The sequence below is a fragment of the Macrotis lagotis genome, chromosome 3 (assembly GCF_037893015.1).
Source record: "Macrotis lagotis isolate mMagLag1 chromosome 3, bilby.v1.9.chrom.fasta, whole genome shotgun sequence".
NCBI lineage: Eukaryota > Metazoa > Chordata > Mammalia > Peramelemorphia > Peramelidae > Macrotis > Macrotis lagotis.
Genome location: NC_133660.1, coordinates 50917180 through 50944850, shown reverse-complemented (window position 1 = coordinate 50944850; position 27671 = coordinate 50917180). Strand labels below are relative to the sequence as shown.

At 35.8% G+C, this 27671-nt stretch overlaps 1 protein-coding gene across 8 annotated transcripts in view; it reads right to left on the bottom strand.

Annotated features, from left to right (window-relative positions):
* The window catches only part of CAMK2D (calcium/calmodulin dependent protein kinase II delta), a 355653-nt gene that overhangs the window by 156999 nt on the left and 170983 nt on the right, over window positions 1-27671 (bottom strand). Inside the window, exon 1 of one of the 8 annotated variants that reach the window (XM_074228631.1) lies at window positions 19713-20800. The exons of the other annotated variants lie outside the window; for them this stretch is intronic. Coding sequence (XP_074084732.1) covers window position 19713 — 1 coding nt within the window. The 5' untranslated portion in view covers window positions 19714-20800. Of the gene's footprint in view, window positions 1-19712; window positions 20801-27671 lie in introns of those variants that run through there. 8 annotated transcript variants of the gene reach the window in all.

Sequence of the window (27671 nt, the reverse complement as noted above, 5' to 3'; positions counted from 1 at the left end):
GCCATGGCAGCTCAGATGCAGGAAACAGAAGCAGGAGCCGGTAAGCAGGAGCACCAAGAGTATGAGTGCTGAGCCTAAGGAGGGGAGGGGAGAGAGAGACTTTCAAGGTCTGTCCTTTGTTCCTGGAACAGGACTCTGGGGTTCTGACTACATTCAGACCCTGATCACAGGCTAGGGCTCCCATAGAACACCAGGGCACCCCCCCAGCTCAGCCATGTGGCAGAGGGGTATGCTTGTGGTCATTCACAGACCAGGAGGGAAGACAGAGCCTCACACACGGGGATCCTTGTGGAGGTGTCCCACTAATACTCAAAATCTCAGGAAGCACCCCCAAATCAGGCAAAGGCTAGAGAGATGAGTAAGCAGAGAAAAATGAGGAACAACATTGAGAAACACTTTGCCTGTGATCCCAAGAAGGATCAAAACACTCAATCTGAAGATGAAGAAGTACAAACTCCTGCATCTAAATCCTCCAAGAAAAATAGAAACAGGGCTCAGACTATGACAGAGCTCAAAAAAGACTTTGAAAATCAAGTTAGGGAGATAGAAGAAAAATTGGGAAAAGAAATGAGAGAGATGCAGGAAAAACATGAAAATGAAGTCAGCAGCTTAGTCAAGGAAATCCAAAAAATTGCTGAAGAAAATAGCATGCTAAAAGCCAGCTTAGGTCAAATGGATAAAACAGTTCAAAAAGTTATTGAGGAGAAGAATGCTTTAAAAAGCAGAATTGGCCAGATGGAAAGAGATAAAAAAGCTCTCTGAGGAAAACAAATCCTTCATACAAAGAGCAGAACTGAGGAAGATTGCTATTTTATGAGAAATCAGGACACAATTCTTCAAAAAGAATGAAAAATTAGAAGAAAATGTGAAACATCCCATTGAAAAAACAACTGATATGGAAAACAGATTTAGGAAAGATAATTTAAAAATTATTGGAATACCTGAAAGTCATGATCAGGAAAAGAGCTTTGACATCATTTTCAAAGAATTACTACAGGAAAATTGCCCTGATATCCTAGAAGCAGAGGGCAAAATAGAAATTGAGAGAATTCATCTATCTCCCTGAGAAAGAGAACCACCCCCCCCCCCCCAGGAATATTATAGCCAAGTTCCAGAACTCCCAAGTCAAAGAGAAAATATTACAAGCAGCCAGAAGGATACAATTCAAATATCGTGCAGCTGCAGTCAGGATCACACAGGACTTAGCAGCACTACATTAAAAGCTCATAGGGCTTGGAATATAATATTCCAGAAGGCAAAACAGCTTAGAATGCAACCGAGAATCAACTACCCAGCAAAACTGAATGTCCTCTTCCAGGGAAAAAGATGGACTTTCAATGAACCAGGGGAATTTCAAATGTTCCTGTTGGAATGGCCAGAGCTAAACAGAAAGTTTGATCTTCAAATCAGGTGAAGCATAGAGAGTGGATGAGAAGGGGAAAATATGAGGGTCTTAATGATGATGAACTACATGTATTCCTGTACAGAAAAATGATACTGATAATACTCATATGAACCTTCTCATTTAATAGAGCAGGTAGAGGGAGCTTTTATAGATGAAGCACAGGAGAAAGATGAATTTGAATTTATAATGGAGTTTAAAAGTCGAGTCATAGATAAAATGGAAATGTAATGGGAGGAAGAAAAAGAGAGGAGGAATAGGCTAAGGTATTTCATATAATAAGATTTTTCTTTATTACAATGAGTTATTGCAATGATATGGAAGGGGGGAAGGCAAGGGGGAATGAGGGACTCTTCACTCTCATCAGAGGTGGCTAGGAGAGGAAACAACTTATATACTCAATGGGGTACAGACATATGGAGTACAAAGGAGAAAAGGGGGATGAGGGAAGGCAGGGGGAATGTGAATGATGGAGGAGAAGATGGACCATGGGGGGAGAGTGGTCAGATATAACACATTTTCTTTTTTACTTCTTGCAAGGGGCTGGGATTGGATGGCCTGTTCAGGGCCATAGGGACAGGTAGATGCTGGGCCTAAGAGGTGGGTATGTGGGCTCAGGGCCTCTTGGACCCAGGGCCGGTGCTCTGTCTGCCATCTGGCTGCTCCTACTATTATTATTATTACTACTTTATTTTATTTTGGGTCTTTTTATTTTTGGTTTTTGCAGGGCAGTGGGGTTGGGGTGGCTTGCGTGGGGTCACACAGCTGGGTGATCGTTGGGTATATGGGGCTGGATTTGAACTTGGGTGCTCCTGGCTCCAGGGCTGGTGCTCCATCCACTGTGCCACCTGGCCATACTTACTATTATTATTATTATTATTATTATTATTAGTAGTAGTAGTAGTAGTAGTAGTAGTTTTATTTTAATTTTTTCTCTCCCCTTTATCGCTCATGCAAGTCTACATTTTTTGGGGGGGAGGGGCTATTGTGTTTGCTCTTAAACAAGAATACTTTAGTAATGTATAAAAAATTATTTGTACAAAATAAGAATAAATAAATACATGGTAAAATAAAAAAATAAAAATAAATTTAGTGTAAAAAGCAGATATTATAGTGGAGAGAATATGGCATCCAAATCTCTAATGTTTACGCAAATTAAATCTTTATCTTTAAAAAATAAATAGAGGGAAGATCTTCTGTCAAAATAAATAAATAAATAGATAAACAGAAAACTGGTACATGAAATGTAGAATTCTCCCCCAAAGAATCCAATGTATTATTGTAAGACAGGGTTGCCAATGTTATTATAAGGTCAATAAAGAAATTCTTACAGAACAGATTGTACTAAGTGCCCATAATAGCTGTTGCCAGGGCTTACCAATATTCTTTTTACAAAAAGAGGTAGTTTTCTCTATTTTTTTTTAGCTTCCCTATGTACAAGGACAGAAAAATTTGGATTTTATTCAGTCTCAATGCAAATATGGTAGCTTGTAAATAAGGTTCTTTTTATAGTCCCATCAGTAGTTAATTACAATTCACAGCTCCAGGAGGCTTTAGCCAGGCCATGCTACCCAACCTGCCAAAGCTCTCCCTAAAGCTGAATGCCAAGACTCTGCTCATTATCAATCCAAATTTTTCCTCTTTTCCTTTCTGTTAGTCCAAAGACACTTTCAACAACCAGCTGTCCCCACTCTAGAGAGAAATCATTAGTTCAACCTTGACTTCCTGTGGCATTGGTGCATATAGATGGTCATTTATAGAGAAAAATTATTGCGAATGGCAAATGATGAAGATTATTTTCAGAAGTAGGATAAACATCAAGTTAACTCTTGTGGAAAGATGGTACCAAGTCAGTGAAGGAGACTTCCTGTTCTAGGAGAAAAATTGTCCCTTAGAACTACCATATGCAGTATACAAAAAAAAAAAGATCACTAAAACTAAATGTAGCTTTTTTATAAAATGAAAAGCAATCATTTAGGTTAAGTAGTTGGGAACAACACCAAAAACAAAATTAATCCATTCTCTTTATGGATGCTTTAAATATAGATAACTTCAATATAATAATTAATTGACAGACATCCTGGCTAAGGTTCAGAATTAGGAATAAAAGTTCAAAAAGCTGCCTCAGTATATACTGACAGAGAGATCCAGGGAAAGTCAAATAGCACTGAGAGTCAGTGATTCTGAACACTGTGTAATGTTTAGAGAATTTATTGAAATACCCAGGGTGAAAAATTCTTCCAGATTGCAAATCAACAACTCTTTGTATACCTCCTGTTAGACAATCAATTCAACATTAACCCAATCTCTACATATGCATATTAGTACTTCTCTAAGCATTTGTAGATGGCCTTCACTTCAGATAATAGATAACCATTTTAAATTGTCCCTTAGGCAGTTTCTCTAAATAGAAGACATACAAAGAATTATTGATTTGCAATCTAGGAGGATTTCCCACTCTGGGAATTTAAATAAAGAATCAGAGGTCTAGGTTATCCCCCACCCTCTAACTTTCTTAGCCTAGATAGATAAACAAAAACACAGAAAGAGATAAATGTTGCAGATAGATGACAGATGGAGTGAATTTTGCTTAACATAAAACATCCTTAATGTAATCCCATAAGTCATTTGAATACTCATAAATTAAAAAGTGCTGTAACAAAAGTTTTCCAATAGTACTTATTTATTGTCCCCCCCCCCCCAATTGAGTTCCCTAATTGGTCAGTAAAATCTTTTCTTGCCCCTCAATATTAATGTTCTTTCTGTCTGAGTTTGGAAAGTTCAAGGGCATTCTAAGAATGGCAACCAATCTGAGCATTTAACTTCAGATTGATGCCAACTATGTCAAACAATTATATTTAGATTTGTTGGCGAGGGAAGTTAGGTGGTATAAGGAGAATACTGGACCTGGAGTCAGGAAGACTCGGATATCTAAGTTTAAATCTGTCCTTGGCCACTTATGAGTTGTGTGACAAGTCACTTGGGCAAGTCATTTAACCCTGTTGGCCTTAGTCTCCTCATCTATAAAATGAATTATAGAGGAAATGAAAAATAACTCTAATATTTTTGCAAAAAATAACCCAAATTGGATCATGAAGAGTTGAACATAACTGAAGCAACAACACAAATGGATAGTCAGTCCACTCATTTATTTAACATATAATTGCTAAAATTAGGTAAGCAAGGCATTTGTTTTCTTGTTAAGGTGATTTAAGACTTTCAGCAAGTTATACAAAAATATGATCCTAGCTTGGTACTTCATTTTTATTAGGTTCAGCGATTTCAAATGCAATTTCCTCAATATAGAAAGACAGGTATGAAAAGTTAACTAGCTTCTACATTAGAAAGTAAAAAGTTGTTGGTTTTTGACAGTTTATTAAAAAGAAAACATTAATCTGTGGTGGTAAGAAAATTAAATCAACCATTCTTTTAAAAATTAATTAGTTAACACAAGATAATTAAAACAAGACTGCTAAGCTTTGTATTTAAAAGTGATTAGATATTTTGAAATAAAGAGATCAATACTGGCAACCAAGAATAAATTCTAGAAGAAAAGGATCATTACATTAGGCTCCAAATACACTCCTGCAGCCCCAAAAGAAGTGTGTCTATTTAGTCTTTAGCATTTCTATTCCCTCTCTCAATTCTCAGGCCAGAATTATCAGCATTTCCCATAGCCCTGAGGCTATTCCCATACCTCAGATTCTCAGTACTCAGAGGTGAGTGGCTTTTATGGATGAATCAAGCCTATTTCTGACTGGTAGCCAAGGATTGCTCAGAAATTCAGAATACTCTAAGGGGTTTTTGAACTAATGTTCAGTTGCTCAGTTGTGTCCAACTCTTCAATGACCCCATGGACTTATCATATCAATAAAGTCCAAAGTGTTTTCTTGGTGAAGATACTGGAATGATTTGTTATTTCCTTCTCCAGGGGATTAAAACCAACAGATGCTAAATGATTTATCCAGGTGCACATAGCTAGTCTGACCAGACCCTGATTGTCCCTCTGGTACTGTTGTAATACAAATGAATGTGGAAAAATGTCAAAGAAATATAAATAGGAGCGGCTAGGTGGCGCAGTGGATAAAGCACAGTCCCTGGAGTCAGAAGTACCTGGGTTCAAATCTGATCTCAGACACTTAATAATTACCTAGCTGTGTGGCCTTCAGCAATCCATTTAACCCCATTTGCCTTGCAAAAGAAAAAAAAAAAGAAAGAAAAGAAAAAGAAAAAAGAAATATAAAGACCTGTTCAGAGGTTGTGGAAAGCTAGCTCATCTACTAAGTATACAAAAGCAGGAAGCTTTTGTGATCTACATGTTTTTCTATTGAACACTAAATTTCTACTTGGAAGAAAAAAAATGGCTGTAGAGACAAAATATCACGTCTTATTTGTCACAGGTAAGTGCACAAAAAAATTTAGTTTCTATTACAGCTGTGTTATCCAATGAGATAATATTTGCAAAATTCTTAAAATTCTTAACAGTGTCTAGCACATGGTAGCAGCTTAATAAATAATAATAATAATAATAATAATAATAACTGATAAATAATAAAATCCCCCTCTCCCTTCCCCCTTGTAAATGTTCTCTATTATCTTTAAACCTTACTATATCTCTAATAAGCATGATATTGGTATAAGTAGTAGTTCAAATAATAGGTTTCTCTGTAAACAAAAAGGTTGCTATTTCCCTATTTAGTCCTTTGATTCATTTTTAGATTTGTTTTTCTATGAGCTCATTTCTATTTTTGTAACATAATTTTCAGTTTAGAATTCTCCTCTTTTATGTTTATAATACTAATTTTATGTATTTCTACAAGTTTATAATACTAACTTTATGTATTTCTATAAATGGTTCCATCCTTCCAGCTTTTCTCATTTCTAACTACTGTTGTTATTTATCTCATTGTCCATCAAACTAATTTCTTATTCAATAACTGGTTAAACAGTGCTTATTATAAGAGTGACTCATGAACATAGATACAAAAATTAATGGAGGGGCTGCTAGGTGGTGTAGAGTGGATAAAGCACCGGCTTTAGAGTCAGGAGTACCTGGGTTCAAATCTGGTCTCAGACACTTAATAATTACCTAGCTGTGTGGACTTGGGCAAGCCACTTGCCCATTTGCCTTGCAAAAATCTAAAAAAAAAAACAACCAAACAAAAAAAATTCATGGAAATCTATGATTGTTAAGAATTATTTTAAAAGAATGGCTGCTGAACATAATCCAACAGCAACCCTTATTCTGAGCTTGGAAGCTGTCAAAATGTCCATAAAAATATCTATTACTTATCCAATGGATCCTTTATTTTATTATAACATAACAAATATCCTGGCATTCTGAGGAAGTTCAGATATGTAATCTTAATGGTGCACTGGCAAAACTATTTGGGATATGACTCTGGAAATTCTGCTATTCTATAGCTTTGCATAGTTATCTGGACAGACTTGCAATAAATCCATGCTTAATATTGCTTAAGCAAAAATCAAATGAACAGAAGATTTGGAAACTATCATCTTAAGTCAATGTATTAGATTTTATAATATATCAATCAGTTTTAAACTTGAATTTTGTGTGACTAGAAGTAAGATTAGATCAGAAATATCACCAGGAAAGTGAATTACAACTTCCATTTGTATAATATTTGGAAAAATATGTATCTTCTTATACTCATTTATATTTACTAAATGAATTTAATTTTTTATACTTGTGTACATTTGTTTCAACAATAATTATTTCAATATATTGTAATATTCATCACAAAAGACCACAGACCATGTTTGAAAACCATCTTTTAAGAGTTGTCTCGGGGCGGAGCCAAGATGGTGAGAAGAAGGGATAGAGTTTTAGGAGCTCTCTGATAAAACTCATAAGCTAAGGACTCTAACTAAACTTTTGAGAGACAGAACCCACAAAGGGACCCAGTGAGGCAGTTCTCCTACTCAAGGTAACCTGGAAAAGAGCAGAAAGGGTCTGCTCCCTGGGGTCTGAGGGGTGGCCAGCCAGAGGAGTGACCCCTAAAGAACTTCAGCCTCCTGGAGGCAGCCCCAGGGCGCTGGGAGCCACAGCTCACAGCAGCGGGGGAGTCTCCTGAGCTGCACCCCGGGGAGCACCGGGCACAAAGTGGGGGAACAGTGGGGGACCTCTGCCAGAGTGAGCACGTGGAGCCCAGCCCTCAGGGCACACAGCCAGCAGCTTGGTCTTTCCACAGCCCAGACCTGGAAACAGAAGCTGGAAGAGCAGGTAAGCAGGAGCCCCCAGGGCATGAGACCATTGAATCTAGGGAGGGGAGTGAAGAGAGACTGCAGAGCTCTGTCCTCTGCCTCTGGAACAGGACTCTGGGGTTCTGACTACATTCAGATCCTGATCGCAGTCCAGGCCCCCCCCATAGAACAGCAGGCCCACCCCCCACCTCAGCCCAGTGGCAGAGGGAAGTGCTTATGGTCATTCACAGACCAGGAGGGAGGACAGAGCCTCACACACTGAGACCCTTGTGGGAGTGTCCCAAAAGCTCAGGAAGCACCCCAAAACCAGGCCCAGGCTGGGAAAATGAGCAAGCAGAGAAATAAGAGGAAGACTATTGAGAAATATTTTGCAAATGAGCCCAAGAAGGATCAAAATACTCAGCCTGAAGATGAGGAAGCACAAGCTCCTGCATCTAAAGACTCCAAGAAAAACAGAAATTGGGCTCAGGCTATGACAGAGCTCAAAAAAGACTTTGAAAATCAAATGAGGGAGTTGGAAGAAAAACTGGGAAAAGAAAGGAGAGAGACACAGGAAAAACATGAAAATGAAGTCAGCAGCTTAGTCAAGGAAATCCAAAAAAATGCTGAAGTAAATAGCATGGTAAAAACCAGCTTAGGTCAAATGGATAAAATAGTTCAAAAAGTTATTGAGGAGAAGAATGCTTTAAAAAGCAAAATTGGCCAGATGGAAAAAGAGATAAGAAAACTCTGAGAAAAACAAATCCTTCAGACAAAGAATAGAATTCAGGGAGATTGATGAATTTACCAGAAATCAGGAATCAATACTTCAAAACCAAAAAAACAAAAAATTAGAAGAAAATGTGAAATATCTCATTAAAAAAAAACAACTTATATGGAAAAGAGACTTAGGAAAGATAATTTAAAAATTATTGGAATCTCTGAAAGTCATGATCAGGAAAAGAGCCTTGACATCATTTTCAAAGAATTACTACAGGAAAATCGCCCTGATATTCTAGAAGCAGAGGGCAAAATAGAAATGGAGAGAATCCACCAATCCCCCCAAGAAAGAGATCCCAAAAAACCAACCCCTAGGAATATTATAGCCAAGTTCCAGAACTCCCAAGTCAAAGAGAAAATATTACAAGCAGCCAGAAGGACACAGTTCAAATATCGTGCAGCTGCAGTCAGGATCACACAGGACTTAGTAGCAACTACACTGGAAGCTCGTAGGGCTTGGAATACAATATACTGGAAGGCAAAAGAGCTTGGAATGCAACTGAGAATCAACTACCCAGCAAGGCTAAATGTCCTCTTCCAGGGAAAAAGATGGACTTTCAATGAACCAGGGGAATTTCAAATGTTCTTTTTGGAATGGCCAGAGCTGAACAGAAGATTTGATCTTCAGATAAAGGACTCAGGTGAAGCATGGAGATTGGAGGAGAGGGGGGAAATATGAGGGACTTAATGAGGATGAACTGCATGTATAGAAAAATGATACTGATAATATTCATATGAACCTTCTCACTTAATAGAGCAGGTAGAGCGAGCTTTTATAGTTGAAGCACAGGAGAAAGCTGAATTCGAAGATAAAATATGGTATAAAAATGGAGTCAATAGAAAAAAAGGGAAATGGAATGGGAGAAAGAAAAAGGAGAGGGGGGAATAGGCCAAGATATTTCACGTAATAAGATTTTTTTTATTACAATGAGCTATTGCAATGATATGGAAGGGGGGAGGCAAGGGGGAATGAGGGAACCTTTGCTCTCATCAGAGATGGCTATGAGAGGAAACAGCAAATATACTCAATGGGGTATAGACATCTGGAGTAAGAAGGAGGGGGGAGCAGGGGGAAGGGGTGGGGATGTGAATAAAGGAGGAGAGGATGGACCATGGGGGGGAGAGTGGTCACATATAACACATTTTCTTTTTTACTTCTTGCAAGGGGCTGGGATTGGAAGGCCTGCCCAGGGCCATAGGGCCAGGTGGATTCTGGGCCTAAGGGGTGGTATGGGGGCTTGGGGCTTCTTGGCCCCAGGACCAGGGATCTGTCTGCTGCACCACTCAGTGACCCTACAGCAGAGTCAGAGTGAAAGGGGAGAGAAAATATAGTACATGGTAGTGGAGAAATAAGAAAGGAGGGAGTTGCGATCAGCAATGGCAATGTTGGAAAAATATGGAAGTAACTCTTGTGATGAACTCATCATAAAGAATGTGATCCACCTGTGACAGAGTTGTTGGTGTTGGAACAAAGACTGAAGCACATTTTTTGTTATTATTTGGGGGAGGGTGCAGGGCAAGTGGGGCTGGGTGGCCTGCCTGGGGCCACATAGCAGGGTGATCTTTGGGTGTCTGGGGCCAGATTTGGACCCAGGTGCTCCTGGCTCAAGGGCCAATGCTCTGTCTGCCACCCAGCCACCCCTACTATTATTATTATTTTATTTTATTTTGGGTCTTTTTTTCCCCTTCTTTTTGGTTTTTGCAGGGCAGTGGGGATAGGGTGGCTTGCATGTCACATGGCTAGGTGATTGTGTGGGTTTACAAGGCTGGACTGGATATGGACTCGGGTGCTAGTGGCTCCAGGGCTGGTGCTTTGTCCATTGTGCCACCTGACCACACCTACAATTATTACTATAATTTTTTTAATTTTAATTTTTTTTCTCTCCCCTTTACTTTTTTTTCACCCAAGCAAGTCTATCTATATTCATGCGGGGGAGGGGTATTTTGTTTACTTGTAAACAAGAATATTTTATTAATGTAAAAAAATTTGTACAAAATGAGAATAAAAAATAAATTAAAAAAAAGAGTTGTCTCTAAAGATTACTTATAAAGATTAAAGGCTTTTATCTGGGCGGCTAGGTGGTGCAGTGGATAAAGCATCAGCCTTGGAGTCAGGAGTACCTGGGTTCAAATCCGGTCTCAGACACTTAATAATTACCTAGCTGTGTGGCTTTGGGCAAGCCACTTATCCCCATTTGCCTTGCAAAAAAAAAAAAAAAAACCCTAAAAAAAAAAGGCTTCTATCCATGAAATGGGATTTGGTGTTTAGTCAGTCCAAAAGGTACCACTGAACATTAAATACATGGTCCATTTTAGTTTTTAAATGGTGTATTTCTGCTTTACAGACAACACATTTTTCCAATGGAGATAAGCTCTATAACACACCTGGTTTGAACCCAGAATAAATGCTAGAACAGACTTAAGTTCTACTTTGTAAGAGTTGTACCTTAAAAAAAGACAAATCGGGGTGGCTAGGTGGCACAGTGGATAAAGCACCGGCCCTGGAGTCAGGAGTACCTGAGTTCAAATCCAGTCTCAGACACTTAATAATTACCTAGCTGTGTGGCCTTGGGCAAGACACTTAAGCCCATTGCCTTGAAAAAAAAATCAATGTAGGAATTTTTTTTTGTTGCTGCTGTTCTTGCAAAAAAAATTATGAATTTAATTAAATAAAACTTACCATTCATAGACTGGGTAAGACAAGAACACAATATATTATGTAACATCACAAGGTTATTGAATCTGCTATTATAAATACAAAACATAATTTGATAAGTACCATAAGACAAGGATAAACAGGCTCTAGGAATTCAATGTCATTTCTCCATACTCAACTTTCACACTTCTTGACCTCCTATTTAACAATCAGAAAGGCCATACAACCTTCTCTTCCTAGATTAGTTGTGTCTAACTGATGACTTCAAAGTCCATTCAAGCGACTCACCTTGCAGAACCAACTCACACTGCAGAACCAGAAAATGAAGGAACAGGTAAGTGCATGTGCCAGTGTTGCAACATCACACAGCAGCTTAACAAATAACTAAACTGATTTCACTTTTTCACATAATTAACATTGTCTCACAGCAGTCTCATAGACTGCTGGAATTTGTTGGGTTTTTTTTTACAAAAGATATGCATATAGGATTTAGGACATTTATTTAAAATATGACTCATAATTTCAACAGACAACTTAATGTTATTATTTTTATTTTATAAATAGAAAAATTAACATGCATTTATATGTATATTTTCTAATGTATTCTCCATTCACATCAACAATTGCTTGCAATGTTAGAAATAGAATGAAGAGTTGCAATTAGATATTATTTATAATATATTTTATAAATTGTATGTATATATATATATACATATATATATATATATATGTATATATATATATATATATATAATATAAATTGTACTCCTAAAGAAAAACATCCAGCATTTCAAGAAGATCCCCTGTTCTTGAAACCTTTTTTGGGGAGTATGTATATTTGTGAATAACTTTTTTCCATAGAAAGCATACAAAATGTAAAAATAAAACAAAAATTTCAGATGACCATCTTGAAAATATTCTTCACACTGCTACTATCTCTATCAAACCAGATATAGTTGTGTTGGTATCAAAAAAAGCAGGCTCATGGTTCACATTAAAATATGCATGTCATTTGTTTAAAAAAATAAATATTTTATTTTTGTATTCATTATTTTTTTGCGATTAAACTTTTTTACATTATATTTTAGTATTATAATACTCATTGTTAAGAGCGATTACTTTGTAGTCATAAATAAATATTAAATTTCATATACAGCCCTTGACAAGTTTTATTTTGGATGAGGTGGTCCAGAAGAGCTAAAGGATTGGACACCTATGTCCTAGATACTCTCTCCTCTGGGAATTTTATGAAACTTCTATCTCTTGGTTCTCCTCCTAGATTTTTGATTCATTCATTCTCAGATTCTTTTTTGAATCTTCATCCATGTTATAGTCAGGAAATGTGAGCCTAAGACTTTAAAACTCCCCTTTCTCTGTCTCTGTCTCTCTTTTGTCCCCCCTAAAACATTACTTTTTTTTCTCTCCTTTTTCTATTCTCATTCATTAGGTAAACTCATCAACTCCCAAGAATTCAATTATTATCTCTATGCAGACAAATTCCAGATTTATATATCTTGCTGTAGTTTCTCTTCTAGGTCAGTTAGGTAATATAATTGATAATGTGTTGGGCACAGAATCAAGAAGATTCATCTTCCTGAATTCAAATCAGGTCTCAGACACTAGTTATATGACAATGAGCAAGTCACTTTATGCTGTTTGCCTCTGTTTCCTCATTTGTAAAATGAGCTGGAAAAAGAATGGTATACTATTCCAGTATCTTTGCCAAGAAAACCTCAAATGGGGTCATGAAGTTGGACATGGCTGGATAATGGCTGAAGTCTGTTTCCTAAGCCCCACATTCCACATCTCCAATTGCCTACTGGGCAATTTAAACTGGATTAGTTGTCTCATACTCAAAATAGAACTCATTATTATTTCTTTTAAAGGGAATGGGTAGGGATAAGTATGTATTAGGTACTATGCAAAAATTATCTTATTTGTTCCTCATAATAAACCCCGTAAGGTAGGTATGTTCATTATCCTTATTTTACAGTTGAGGAAACTGAGGCAAGAGAGGTTTGCTTGCTCAGGGTCACACTACTAGGAAATACTTGAGCCAGATTTGAATTCAAGTCTTCCTGATTCTTTAGTTCAGTGTTTTATTATATCTACTGTACCACAGTTGCCTTGATTCCTGCTCCTTCCCTTCTCAACTTTCTAATTAATATCAAGAAAACCTGATTCACAAGCTACACATAGTCCTTGATTCTGAAGATCAGCTAGCAGAAGATACCAGATGCTGAAATCCTTTCTTGAGCTAAACTATCAAGCATTCAAATGTTACCACCAAGAGTGCAACTACAACGGACTGCTCATGTTAGAATGCCAAAGATACACTGATTAAAAAGACTGTTTAATAGAGAACTCACAAAGGGTAAACACTGACAGAGGGGTCAGAAGAAGTGATATGGGGACACTTAGAAGGTCTCTCTTAAGAACTTTGGAATCAATGATCCAGTATGGGAGACCCTGGCCCAGGACCGCCCAGCATGGTGTGCCCGCGTCAGAGAGGGTGTTGAACTCTGTGGGCAAGGTAAAATGGAAGCAGCTCAAAGAAATGTGAGAGACATGAGTAGAGAGTACCCACCCTAGGTGTTCATATGGACTATTTGTGCCCAACCCATGGTAGAGCATTCTGAGCTCCTATTGTTCTGATCAGCCACAGCTGTACACACTATAACATCTCTCTAACATAATGATTTCATTTTTGTCTTTGATAATGAAGGATGAGAGCCAACTTCCAATATATCCCCAACCACCCCAACTCCAGTAGTTCTCTGTACTCTTGTTGTTTCTATTTTAGTACTATTTTAACTTTACTATTCTTCAAAGATGGTATGTCATCTCTTTATAGTCACTGTCTTTCCTCTTAGAATCCTTTCAAAACTCTTTGCAATTACAACCTTCTATAGTTTTTCTCTGCGCCCCTCCACAGATTATAGAACTTTTTCTTGAAGATAAATTATTGATACTGATGAAATAACTGTTTCCTTTATTAAAGCTCCTTGAGGGCAAGGACTGTTTTTTTTTCTAACAATCCCTAGTACTTGACTCTATGCTTATATAGATTAATTGATTCAGAAAAAGGCAAGATTATATTTCCTAGAGGGAGTCATGAACCAATTTCCTACTATTTGCAAGGTACTGTGCCAAGCACTTTACAATTATTCTCTCATATGATACTCATACCAATCCCATGAGAGATGTGCTATTATTATCTTCACTTTACACAGGAAGAAACTGAGGCATATAGAGATCAAGTGGGTCAAAAGCTAGTTACGTGTCTGGGATTAAATATGAATTTAGATCTTCCTAACTTCAAGTTCAGAGCTCTGCTAATTGTGCCACATGGTTGCCCCCAATGGAGTGGGATCAGTAAATGGAATATTATAATTTGGAACATTAAAGAACAAATATGTAATATATAATATGGGGGATGATGGACTGGAGTTCAGAAGAGACAAAAAGCATAGATGTAGAAATTTGGTAGTTGCTGCAATAATTAAAGTAAGGAATATAATAAGAGAAAAAAAAGGAAAATAACCTGGGCCACCCATGCCAAGCAGCCATGAAATTGCTCCAGCAAAGACAAACAGCATGGAACAATGAATGGGATTTGAATTAATAGCACCTGGCTTTAAATTCTGTCTTAGTCACTTAAACACTTTTGTAGTCATGGACAAATCACTTAACCTCTATGAATCTCAGTCTCATCATATGAAGAATGAGGGTTTTAGACTAGATAGTTCATTGACCCCTAGAGTCCTAAATCTCACTCCTATGAAGAGTCTGGGGAGGGAGATCAGTCACTTAACTCAAGGGAGAAAAAACTATTTCAGAGGAGAGAGTAGTCCAACAGTACCATAAGCCAAGGAGGATAAAAATGAGAAGACCACAGGATTTAGCAGTTAGGTTGCAGAAGTTTGCAACAGTAAAAAAATATATAATAAAATAAAAAAGTATCATAGCATGTAATTATCATAGGAGAATAAGGTATTTGTTAATAACTTCCTAAGACAGATGATAATTACTAATATAATTCCTAATAAAACTTCAAGTTAAAAATGCTTTATGTTTGACTGATTCAAAAGCTTAGGTTTCAATTATCTCCGTCAAATAAAATGATCGAATCAACTTCCTGCTTTCTAACACTAATATAAAATTAATTTGAAAAAAATCACTGATTTAAAATGTGTAATGCTAACTTCACAATGCATCTTTTGTTTTTTAGGTTTTTGCAAGGCAAATGGGGTTAAGTGGCTTGCCCAAGGCTACACGGCTAGGTAATTATTAAGTGTCTGAGACCAAATTTGAACCCAGGTACTCCTGACTCCAAGGCTGGTGCTTTATCCACTACGCCACTACTCCACCCCCACAATGCATCTTTTTCTAGAAAATATTTAAGTGAATTGAATCTAACAATTAAATGGAATTTTTTTTCCATTTACATTGATGACCCTAAAGAATACCCAGAACATATGACTCGGACCACTAAACTCAAGAGAGTCAGCAACTATCCTCAATAACAATCATTCACCTGTGATTATGAAAAGGGTTTTCTCTTGCTAATTTTTGTCTTACATTTCCTACAGTTAAAGATGTGTGTCTAGGGGTGGCTAGGTTGCACAGTGGATAGAGCACTGGTCCTGGAGTCAAGAGTACCTGAGTTCAAATCCGACCTCAGACACTTAATAATTACCTAGCCGTGTGGCCTTGTTCAAGCCACTTAACCCCATTTTCCTTGCAAAAACCTTAAAAAAATATGTGTGCCTAGATGATTATTCAAACTAATCAGGAGTATGACAGTCTGGAGTATAATTGCTGACACATACAATATGTAGTGGGTTACAAAGGACACATTATTACCCTCTTTGATCTCCACAATAATATTGTGAAACAGGTGCTACAAATACTGTTATCCACGTTTGATAAAAGAAGAAACCGCAACTGGGAGAGGTTAAACTGACTTGTGTAAAGTCACACAGGTAGGTAAAATTAAATATAATCAAATACAAACATTGTTGTATACATACAGAAAGATAAGGAAAGAGACTTGACCTCTGATTTCAACTGAATCTTTAATGCTAAGGATTCATTTCATATTGTCTGGAAAAATGGGCTTTATGACATTTTCTGTGATGTACATAAGGATAAATTTGCTTCTTAGAATTTTCTAACTGCAAGTAACAACCTATTTCTGAAGAAAGCCAATGAATTGATCTTGCTTGCTGGAATATGTACAAATATATATATATGTATATTTAAAGACATAATTATATGGGTACAAATGACATAAATACACACACTATACACACATATGCAGAGGTGTACTCTTATGAAGGAAAAATATAAAAGAAATACATAATTTTAAATTTAATCTGAATTATTAATATTTTCTCCAACACCTTCTCAAATCTACACAATCAACAAAAGAATGAATTCCCAATTTGCTGATATCTAATGTATAAATATTCATAATGAAAAATTAAGCATTGATTTGAGCTGCCTGCAACACATACACAATTTCAAATAGCATTATTCATAAACGATGTCTTTTCCCTCATGTTAATATCTTTTTTTGTTTTGGAATTTTTGGAATGTTTTGGAATATGATTCAAAATTCATTTCTAGAAGAAATCTTGAGGGAAAATCTCTTGAGAGAAAAAAATTTTCAAGTGCCTAAATCAGAAGACCATAGAAAAATTTAGAGCTATAACTCATAGGGAAAACTGTTCCTCAGGGCGGCTAGGCGGAGCAGTGAATCGAGCACCGGCCTTGGAGTCAGGAGTACCTGGGTTCAAATCCGAGCTCAGACAGTTAATAATTACCTAGCCGTGTGGCCTTGGGCAAGCCACTTAACTCCATTGCCTTGAAAAATCTAAAAAAAAAACTGATCCTCATATTAGTTACTTAATATCCAGTATCATTTTTTGGTTAAAGTCAGATCTGTGATTTCATCTGTGCAAGGAGCTCCTGGTATTTAACTTGCTTTTTTCAATCAAATCTATACCTACCCTGCAACTTGGAATATTGCCTGGAGCTATGAGAATTTGCTCAGGCTAACACAGTCCTGGAGGTGATACCTGAACCCATGCCTTCTTGACTCTGATATCAGCTTTCTATTCCTTATGCTGTACTGTCTCTTCCTATATGTTTTCACCTCTAAAAAAAGCCAACTGCATTCCTCCTAACTTATAGCTTCATATAATAAGTGTTCATCCTGATCCAAATGACCCATAGCAAAAGATATCTATAAGATTCTTCACTTTCTCCTTGTTAGACAGTTTTTAGTAAATGTTGGAAGGAAAATTCCAACATTGTTCCTCCAGCTTACACCACCTTGATAGAATTGAAAACATAAAGAACTGGCTCTGAAAAACAGTACCATGAAAAAACCTGAAGTTTGGAACAGTTTGCTCTGTCTTGAGAGCAAAGCTCAACTTAAACATAGAGTTGAAAGACAAGAAATAGGCTGGGAAAATAAGCAAAAAAACAAAACAAACAAATAATAAAGAACTAGACCATAGAAAGCTATTATAGTTACAGAGAAAATCAAAACATAAACTCAAAAGAAAACAATAAAATTAAAGTAGATACATGCAAAGCCTCAAAGAAAAATGTGAATTAGTTTCAGGCCTTGGAAGAACTCAAAAAGAATTTTAAAAATCAAATAAGAGAGGTAGGGGAAAATTGGGAAAAGAAATGAGAGTCATGCAAGAATATCATGAAAAAAGAATAAACAGCTTGGTAAAAGAGGCACAAAAAATACTGAAGAAAATAACAACCTAAAAAATAGGATAAGCCAAATGGCAAAGAGGGGAAAAAATCCATTGGGAAAAACACCTCCTTAAAAAGCAGAATTCCATTAATGGAAAAAGAGGCATAAAATTTCACCGAGGAAAAGAACTCCTTAAAAATAGAACTAGTCAAATGGAAAAAGAGATACAATGGCTCATTGAAGAAAATAATTCCTTAAGAATTAGAATTAGGCTAGTAAAAGTTAAGGACTCCATGAGACATCGAGAAACAATATAATAAAATCAAAAGGGTAAAAAAAGATGAAAATGTACAATATATCATTGGAAAAACAACTGAACTAGAAAATAGATCCAGGAGAGATAATGTAAGAATTATTGGTCTATTTGAAAACATCAATTAAAATAAAAGGAAAGTAGGCATTATATTTCAAGAAATCATTAAGGAAAACTGTCCTGATATTCTTTAACCAGAGGGCAAAATAGAAATTGAATTAATCTACCAAACACCTCCTCAAAGAGATCCCAAAATTAAAATTCCCAGAATAATACAGCCAAAATCAAGAGTTCTTATTTCAATAAGAAAGCAGAGTGATTTCAGAAAAACTTGTAAAGACTTAAAGGAATTGAGGCAAAACGAAGTGAGCAGAAAATAACAATGTACACAATAACAGCAATATTGTACAATGATCAGTGGGGAATGACTAAGTTGGTGTCAGTAGTACAATGAACTAAGACAATTCCAAAGGAGTCACAATGAAAAATATTATATTACTCAAGAGAAAGAACTGACAGAGTCTGAATACAGTTTGGAGTACGTTGTTTTTAACTTACTTTTTTCTTGTTGTTGGTTTGTATTTCTTATACAATATGAGTTATACGAAAATGTTTTACATGATAACACATTCATAATCAATATCAAATTGCTTGCCTTCTCAAAGAAGGAAGAGAGAGAGGAAGAATTTTGAACTCAAAATTTTAAAAAACAAATGGTTTAAAATTTCTACATGTAATTGGAAAAGGACAAAATATTTTTAAAAAGAAAAAAAGTACCAGGTGAAGGCTTGAGTTGAATTTGTGTAACACAGAATACTCCAAGTGACCCTATTAAGTTGCTGGAGATTCCAGAGCCATAGGCAGCCCATGCTACAATTATAAAAATGAGTGATGAAAGAAGAGCTGGGGGTGGCTAGGTGGTGCAGTGGATAAAGCACCAGCCCTGGAGTCAGGAGTACCTGGGTTCAAATCCGGTCTCAGATACTTAATAATTACCTAGCTGTGTGGCCTTGGGCAAGCCACTTAACCCCATTTGCCTTGCATAAAAAAAAAAAAACCTAAAAAAAAAGAATTGCTGAAGAAGTCTTAATATAAACTTAAATCATACCTTTGTGGGTCCTCAGCTTTTTCTAGGTCAAATTACAGGCAAAAAAATGTGTTTTTCCAATTCTCACCTGCCTTGTCACTTCTTAAAACAAAACAAAAATTTAATGAGCAGTAAATCGATACAAAGCAAATATTTATTTTGGGGATCAAATTGGCTTAGGATTTTACCTTCACTACAGAAGAGGATTCATTTTGTGGATACAAAATAACTAAATGCTCTGTATTTGCTTAATTCCAGAGAACTGCAAGGAGCATTGACTTTAAGTAATTTGCCCAAGACCACATAACCAACAAATGTCTGAGATGTGAATTGATTCATATTTGGTTTTAGTGACTCAGAAACCAGATCATTATTTTCTACTGAGAAGTATCAGAGTCATAGCCTAGAGACAGCAGATTAAAATGTAATTGGGAAATGTTTAACAAAAAAACATTTTGTGAAATTTTGCTAGGTGGTCTAGGGGTAGGAGTAGCAGCCCTGGAATCAGGAGGACCCGAGATCAAATGTAGCCTTAGACACTTTGATACTTACTACTTGTGTGACCTTGGGCAAGTCACTTAACCCTGACTGCCTCGCATCCAGGGTCATCTCCAGTTGTTCTGATTCATATCTGGCCACTGGACCCAGATGACTCTGGAGGAGAAAGTGAGACTGGTGACTTAGCACAGCATCCCCCTCCCTCAAATCCAATTCACATGTGTATCATGGCATCACCTCCCTGATGTCATGGCCTTATTCTTTTAAAAATCCTTTAAATATAGTTTTTGTAAATAAATCATAAAGGAGGATAGTCACTGCTGTCTACTGTCTAAACTTGTCCATGTTGGCTGAAGCACATTACCAAGTTTTAGAGGAAGCTTTAGTATGTCAGGATCCCATTACATTTGAAATGGGATGAAGGAACTTGATTAGGAAGCATGAACTCATTTGAAGAATCACAGAATTTGATAACTGAAAGAGATTCCAATGATCAACTTAGGCATCCCACCTCTAACAAATCCCACTAAATCATATTTGACAATTGATTAAAGACCTCCAAGGAGAGGGAACCAGATACTTTTTGAGGGGGCTTAGCCCTACCTGATCTAAAATTATATTATAAAGCATCTGTCATCAAAACTGTTTGGTATTGGCTAAGAAATAGAGTGGTGGACCAGTGGAATAGACTATGAGCAACATTAGGAAATGATTATAGTAATCTGCTGTTTGATAAACTCAGAGTCCAGCTAATGGAATAAAAACTCTCTCTTTGATAAAAATTGCTGGGAAAATGGTAAGTTAATATGGAAGAAATTTAGATTAGACCAACACCTCACATCCTTTACCAACATAAGATCTAAATGGTTACAGGATTTAGACATAAAAAGTACTATAAGCAAATTATAAGATCAAGGACTAGTTTACTTGTCAGATCTATGGAAAGGGGAGCAGTTTATGACTAAGGAAGAGTTGGAGAACATCACCAAAAACCAACTGGATGATTTCGATTACATTAATTTAAAAAGCTTTTGCACAGATAAAACCACTGTAACCAAGATCAAAAGAACAATCTTTACAACTAATGATTCTGACAAAGGACTCATTTCTAAAATATACAGAGAACTGAGTTATATTTAAAAAAAGCCATTCCCCAATTGACAAATGGTCAAAGGATATGCAAAGGCAATTTACAGATGAGGAGATCAAAGCAATCCACAGCCATTTGAAAAACTGTTCTAAATCATTAATTATTGGAGAAATGCAAATTAAAGCTTCTCTGAAGTACCATCTCACACCTCTCAGACTGGCCAATATGACCAGAAAGGATAATGATCATTGTTGGAAGGGTTGTGGGAAATCTGGGAGACTATTACACTGTTGGTGGAGCTGTGAACTCATCCAACCTTTCTGGAGAGAAATTTGGAACTATGCCCAAAGGGCAACAAAAATGTGCATACCCTTTGATCCAGCAATACCACTACTAGGTCTATATCCTGAAGAGATAATGAAAAAGGGTAAAAACAACACTTGTACAAAAATGTTCATAGCATCCCTGTTTGTGGGAGCAAAGAATTGGAAATCAAGTAAATGTCCTTCAGTTGGGGAATGGCTTAGCAAACGGTGGTTTAAGTATGTCATGGAACACTATTGTTCTATTAGAAACCAGGAGGGCCAGGATTTCAGGGAAGCCTGGAAGGATTTGTATGAACTGATGCTGAGTGAGATGAGCAGAACCATAAAAACATTGTACACCCTAACAGCAACATGGGGGTGATGATCAACCTTGATGGACTTGCTTGTTCCATCAGTGCAACAACCAGGGACAATTTGGGGCTGACTGCAATGGAGAATACCCTCTGTATCCAGATAAAGAGCCGTGGAGTTTGAACAAAGTTCAAGGACTATTCCCTTTAATTTAGAAAAAAAACAGATATCTTATTGTCTGATCTTGTTATCTCTTATACTTTTTGTTTCTTCCTTGGGGATGTGATTTCTGTCTCATCACACTCAATTTGGATCAATGTATAACATGGAAACAAAATGAAGATTGACAGATTGCTTTCCATGGGGGTGGGGTTGGGAGAGGGAAGTAAGATTGGGAGAGAAATTGTAAAACAAATAAAATCTTTAATAGAAAGGAAGTTCTCATTTTTAAAATGTCTTCCCCTCTTTTAAGCTTACATTTGATCCTTTGTAAAATTCATTCACTGACTCTTGAGTTTTTCCTTTCAGGCTTAGAAGAAAGTCTTGCCTTTCCTTTACCATTTAACCTTTCATATACATGAAGATAACTATCATGTCTTCCTTGAGTCTTGTCTTCTCTTGGCTAAACAGCTCCAATTCTTTCAATCAAAAAAAAAAAAGCAATGGAAAGGAAATGATGATGGTGCTACCCAGTATATATACATATATGTATGTGTAAAGGAAAAAGGCTCCTGTACAGACTGCCTGTCCATTTCTGGGGAAAAAATTTATGGAATCTGAGGGATAAAAATAACCTTTTAATGGGACAGAGAAGAAAGGAGCAATGAGATTCACTTTATTATGCTATTTTTCAAACCAGGAATTCTGGCCAAAATCTGATGGGTAATAAATTATTCTACCTGCAATAAATCCAAATTTTTCTATATTGGTTATACTAACATTAAGCTCTGTGGGAAATGAATCTTTCATTATCAAGTTCTGTCCTCACAATGGAGGAAGTTTTCACAGTGTGTTCACTTCCCTAACATGGACCTATGCTGCTATTACATCAGGTGTGCAAATGTGTGTTTGTGCCTGTGTACATGTGTGATTGTATGTGTATGTATGCATATTGGGGGAGTTAAGAATGATTCTGTCAATCACTTAGTTTCTTGTGCATTACTTTGCAATTCTGAATAAGTACATAATTTGATTTATACCTTTTGAATGGCCTGTTTAATACAGGTATACACTGGAATGGCCTTACCAAAAACATCCTAGTGAAAGTAACCCCAAAGTAGACAGAGTTATCAAAGGTATCCCAAATCACACACACACATATATGTGTGTATGTGTGTGTGTGTGTGTGTGTGTATGGATGTATGGATGTATTATGGTATCCAACTCTGTTCTGTTAAGTGAATAGTCAAGAATCTATTTTAAAGAAGAATCTATCCTAAAGAACATATTTACACATGTTCCAAAATTTTCATAGCAGCTCTTTTTGTAGTGGCAAAGAATTGGAAATCGAGGGGATGCCCATCAATTGGGGAATGGTTAAACAAGTTATGGTACATGAATATTATGGAATATTATTATTCTATAAGAAATAATAAAATGGTAGGACTCTAGAGAAGCATGGAAGTATTTGACCTATGGGATCTGATGCTAAGGGAAGTGAGCAGAACCAAGAAAGCAATGTCCACATTAATAACATTGTGAGATGATCAATCTTGTTGGAAGAAGCTCCTCTCAAGCGGTTCAGAGAACTAGCACAACCATATTATATCGGCTATGAACAATGTTATCCCCATAAAGAGGAAGAAAATACAACAACCCCCCCCAAAAACCCAAAAGACAACCCTTCAGATTCTGATGAACACTTTATAAAAATTATCTATTTCCCTTAATCCTAATTCCTCATACCAAAAATGACTAATCTGTAAACATTTTTATCAAAAATATGTATTTAAAATGTTAACCTGATAGTTCACTGATGAGGGGAGAGGGGTGTGAAGGGAAAGTGGAAGGAAATTTTCATATTTAAAAAATATACATATGCATATGGAAGAATGTTAAAATAATAAAATAGATGAACTTTAAAAAAGAACATATTTGATATTGAGAAATGAAAATATATTAAAAGAAGAAAAACTCTTAGGAAAAATGATTTTGAGCAGAGTAAAGGGAGGAAGAGTTAGCAGAAAGAAAAAAGATGAATTAAAAACTAGTTAGACATGAATGCTGATTACTTTTCAAATATGTAAAGGTTTTCCACATTAAATCCAATTTTCTTTATTGTTCCTTTTAGAAAGGAGACACATTTTTCAAAAACATACTCCTTTTAAAAGATTCAAAATAGTTAGCAGTTTCTTCCAACAAGAATTTAGGAAGTGCATTATCTTTCTAAAAAATGAATAAATAAAGGAGGGGCATTAATGACCTGACTGCAGAAAGATAGTCAATTAGGTAAAGACTCTAGGACTCCTAAATCATAACTTTTCCTCTACTGTCTCTTACGATATAATAAACTTAATTTTAACAGTGTTAAAGGTTCACCATTTCTGTCATCTAACAACTTTTTTTTATAAAAGAGTCTTTATGGTTAGGAAGTTTGAAGCTTTTGGCTAGTATACAAACCTATGATTTCTTCTGTGTTGTTGTTTTTTGTTCTAATTCATATTTTCCAAAAGATTTTTTGACATCCCCACTGCAATTCTCATATTTCACTTTGCAAGGTCACTGCAAGGTTGACTTGGTTTGAAGTATCAAGTTCTTTATGGAATTGCTCTACCTAATAACATTCTGAAACAGAAGTGGTGAATAAGCTAAAATTGCCTTCAAGGTGGTTTTTGGTTCTGGTCATCATGATCACTGTAAAACAAATAATTTTTCAGGTATTTTTTTCATGATCCTGGGGTACAAAAAAAACCCTCCTCTATTTGCATCTTCATGGAAAACCTGTGAAACATATTTCATTAACTGAGCCTTCCTTAGGTCATGACATGGATAAAGAACTAGAAGAATCCTTAAAAATTGCCTAAGATTAGGAAACTGAAGTACAGAAAGTCTAAGTGATTTGGCTACTTGTAGAACGTGATTTGAGGTAGAATTTAAACTCAGCTCCTCTGACTCCAAATCCAGAGTTGTAGACCATGGACTAAGAAGTAGAAGGAGTATTGGAGATCATGGGGCCACAACCTCTCTTTTACAAAGGAAATAAATACAATATCAAAACTGTTACAGTGGGGTTCTTTTTGTAGTAAGTCAAGTAATTCACTGGCCACTGGGCAAACTTGACTTTCTCTTCTCATCTCTTACTCGGATTCCCTCAATTCCTTTAACGTTAGCTAAGTACTGCCTTCTACGGATTGTTTTCTCCAGATTGCCTCAACTATTAGTACTCTCCCTCTCAAACACCTTGTATTAAACTACTTTGTGTTTATTCTATGTACAGTTTTTAATATCAATATTTCCTCTTCTGATGGAATGTTAAGCTGTTTGAGAGTAGAGTGTACACACACACACACAAATCTGTATATTCATATAAATATATATGAATATACACACATATATGTGAGTGTATAAGTACACATGGAGATTTACATGCATATAGATAAATAATATAATTATAATATATATATATAATTATTTATATATTTGTCTGGTATCTAGCAAAGCAGCTGGCATATATTAGAGGCTTCATAGATGCTTCTTGATGGATTGCTCTATAAATATAAATGTACACACACACACACACACACACATATATATATATACATATATTTATATGTGTATATATATAAATGTTGCTGTGGCAGCTAGTGAAGTGACATGGTGGATAGAGTACTGGGTGTGGCATAAGGAAGACTTAAATTCAATCCTGCCTTAGATACTTTAGGCAGTCAGGTAGTAGTGTGACAAACCAAATCGAGATACTATACTTATCATTGGGGAGTTGAGAACAAGAATGTTGGGAGTGGGGTGGAAAAATCAATTGATAAAGAAGGGGTGGGAAGATCTCACCATGCCTACAGAGAGAACCTATTCTCATATCTAATACTCACTATTTTCAATTTACATAGAATGAAAAACTTTCAAAATACAGAGATCTGGTAGGAAAAAATCATGTGAGAAGGGGAATGAGATGTATGTCATGCCTTCAGTAAGCACACATTAGAAGAAATGACATTCCAATTCTTTTTATTCAATTATAAAAAGCAGTACATGTATGCATTTTAAAAGGAATTAAAAGAATTAAACACAAAGGAATAATGGCAGCCTAGCACCTAGTCCTTGGATGATTTCTACCTAAAAAATACTGAAAATAGCTGAGATACTATGTTCACTTTTTTTAAACTTCTCTTAAGTTTTTCCTTCCTCATGATTTTTCTTTCCCCTTAGTTCTAAATCCTCTTTCACAAAATGACTGCTATGTAGATAGGTTGAACACAAACATACATGGACAATTTTTACCAGACTTTAGGCTACCACTGGAAGGGGAGAGGGAAGGGAGGGTGGAGGAAAAATATGGAAGTCATAAATTTGCAAATGGATGAATGTTGAAAAATTACCATTGCTTGTAAATGAAAAAATAAAATAAAATTTCAATTAAAAATATTTCCTATACCAATTGGGAAAAAAAGAAAATAGAGAAGAATGAAATCATGATAATAATTACATAGAAGTCATTAAACCAAACCTGACCAGAAGATTCTGAAAACATGAAGCCTATAGACATGATATTTTCATTGTCAAACCAGTAGGCAAACACACACATATTTACTAGAGGTTCATCTTTCTGGCTATCTTCATCTTTAACTATAGCTTTTCTTTAGTAATTCATTATGCCCTTAAAAAGTATAGAATCCACAAGTAAAAAACCTATTAAAGAAGATTGCTTTGAAATTCAAAGAAAAATGACAAAAAAAATCATGATTATTATGCTTAAAGGCATTTCATTTATTTGTTAGAGGGACTCATTGGCCTCCATGTTCTATTTCAATTTGAGGAATATGCCTTTTCTGGGCACTTAACATACTTATTTAGGCTATAAATACATCTGAATTCCATCTAAATGATCACTTTTTAATAGGAATTAAAAAACAACATGTTTTTAGGTAAATTATTTGAATTGTCTAAGAAAAGTGTTTGTGAAACAGTTAAGGGAAAGAGAAGAGGATAATCTAAGACAAAGTACTGGAATAAAAGACAAAGTACTGAGGACTGAAGTGAAATAAGATGTTTCTTCTCATTTCACAGTCTGAATAAACTTCTTTTATGGATTTTCCATAGATTTTAAATAGGGACATTTTTATTTCATTAAATAAATACAAAATATTATTAGTGGAGATTATTTTGATTTTAAGTTGTGTCTTTACATGTCATTTTATGTTGCTGTATTATATAAGGCTCTTTCAGGAGCATTATAATCCTAAAATATTTTATTCTCCTTGAAGTTATCATTTTGGTGCTTTTTCATAACAAAAAATAAAAACAAATAAGAGGGAAACAGGAAAGGAAATCAAGAAAAAGGGCATACACACAAAGTTGCTACAATTTTAAAAATCCTATATTTATAAGTATAATAAAACAAAATAAAGTTTCTTCATCTGTAAAATGAGGGGTGGAGTAGATGACTTCTGAGATCTCTTCCATTTCTTCAGTTATGATTTTATTTAAAAACTTTAAGAATGAGCTATGATTACATCAGTAACTTTAGTCACCTTCTGCCTAGATAACTACAGTAGAAAAATAATAAACTTTGAGGTTGACCAACTAATTTGTTAGTCCTTCAAAGGTTTATCGTTTTTGGTACAAAGTCAGAGCAATTTAAATTAGTCATCGTTTCCTGACATATTTGGGACTCCTTAGCACAAAAAACCCCAATTCTTAAAAGATGGATGAGGCTAAAGAAAGAAGGAAATGTCCTTTTTAAATGAATGAAATATGAAGGTTATTTTTTTTTCTGGTAGAGTTAATCACACAAAAAATACTTACAGAACAAAATACTACCTTAATGCCCTTTGACAAAATGGCACTTATTAACATCTCCCCAACAAATATGTCTTCGAACTAAGTTGAAGGTCTATATGAAGAGTCTTGAAAACTGAAAAGATAGCTGCTGTATCTGGCCCCCACTTCAAGTTATCAGTAATAATTCTAGGAGGCTTCATGTAACAATGTCAGAAAAAGTGGGCAGAAAATTTCGACTAACCTAAATCACCATATAGCTCTAGAATCAATCAAAACGACATCTAAATAGAAGACCCTTCAATAACTTAATCTTGTGTTAAGGGAATAAAAGAGTAGCACTTTGAATATTTA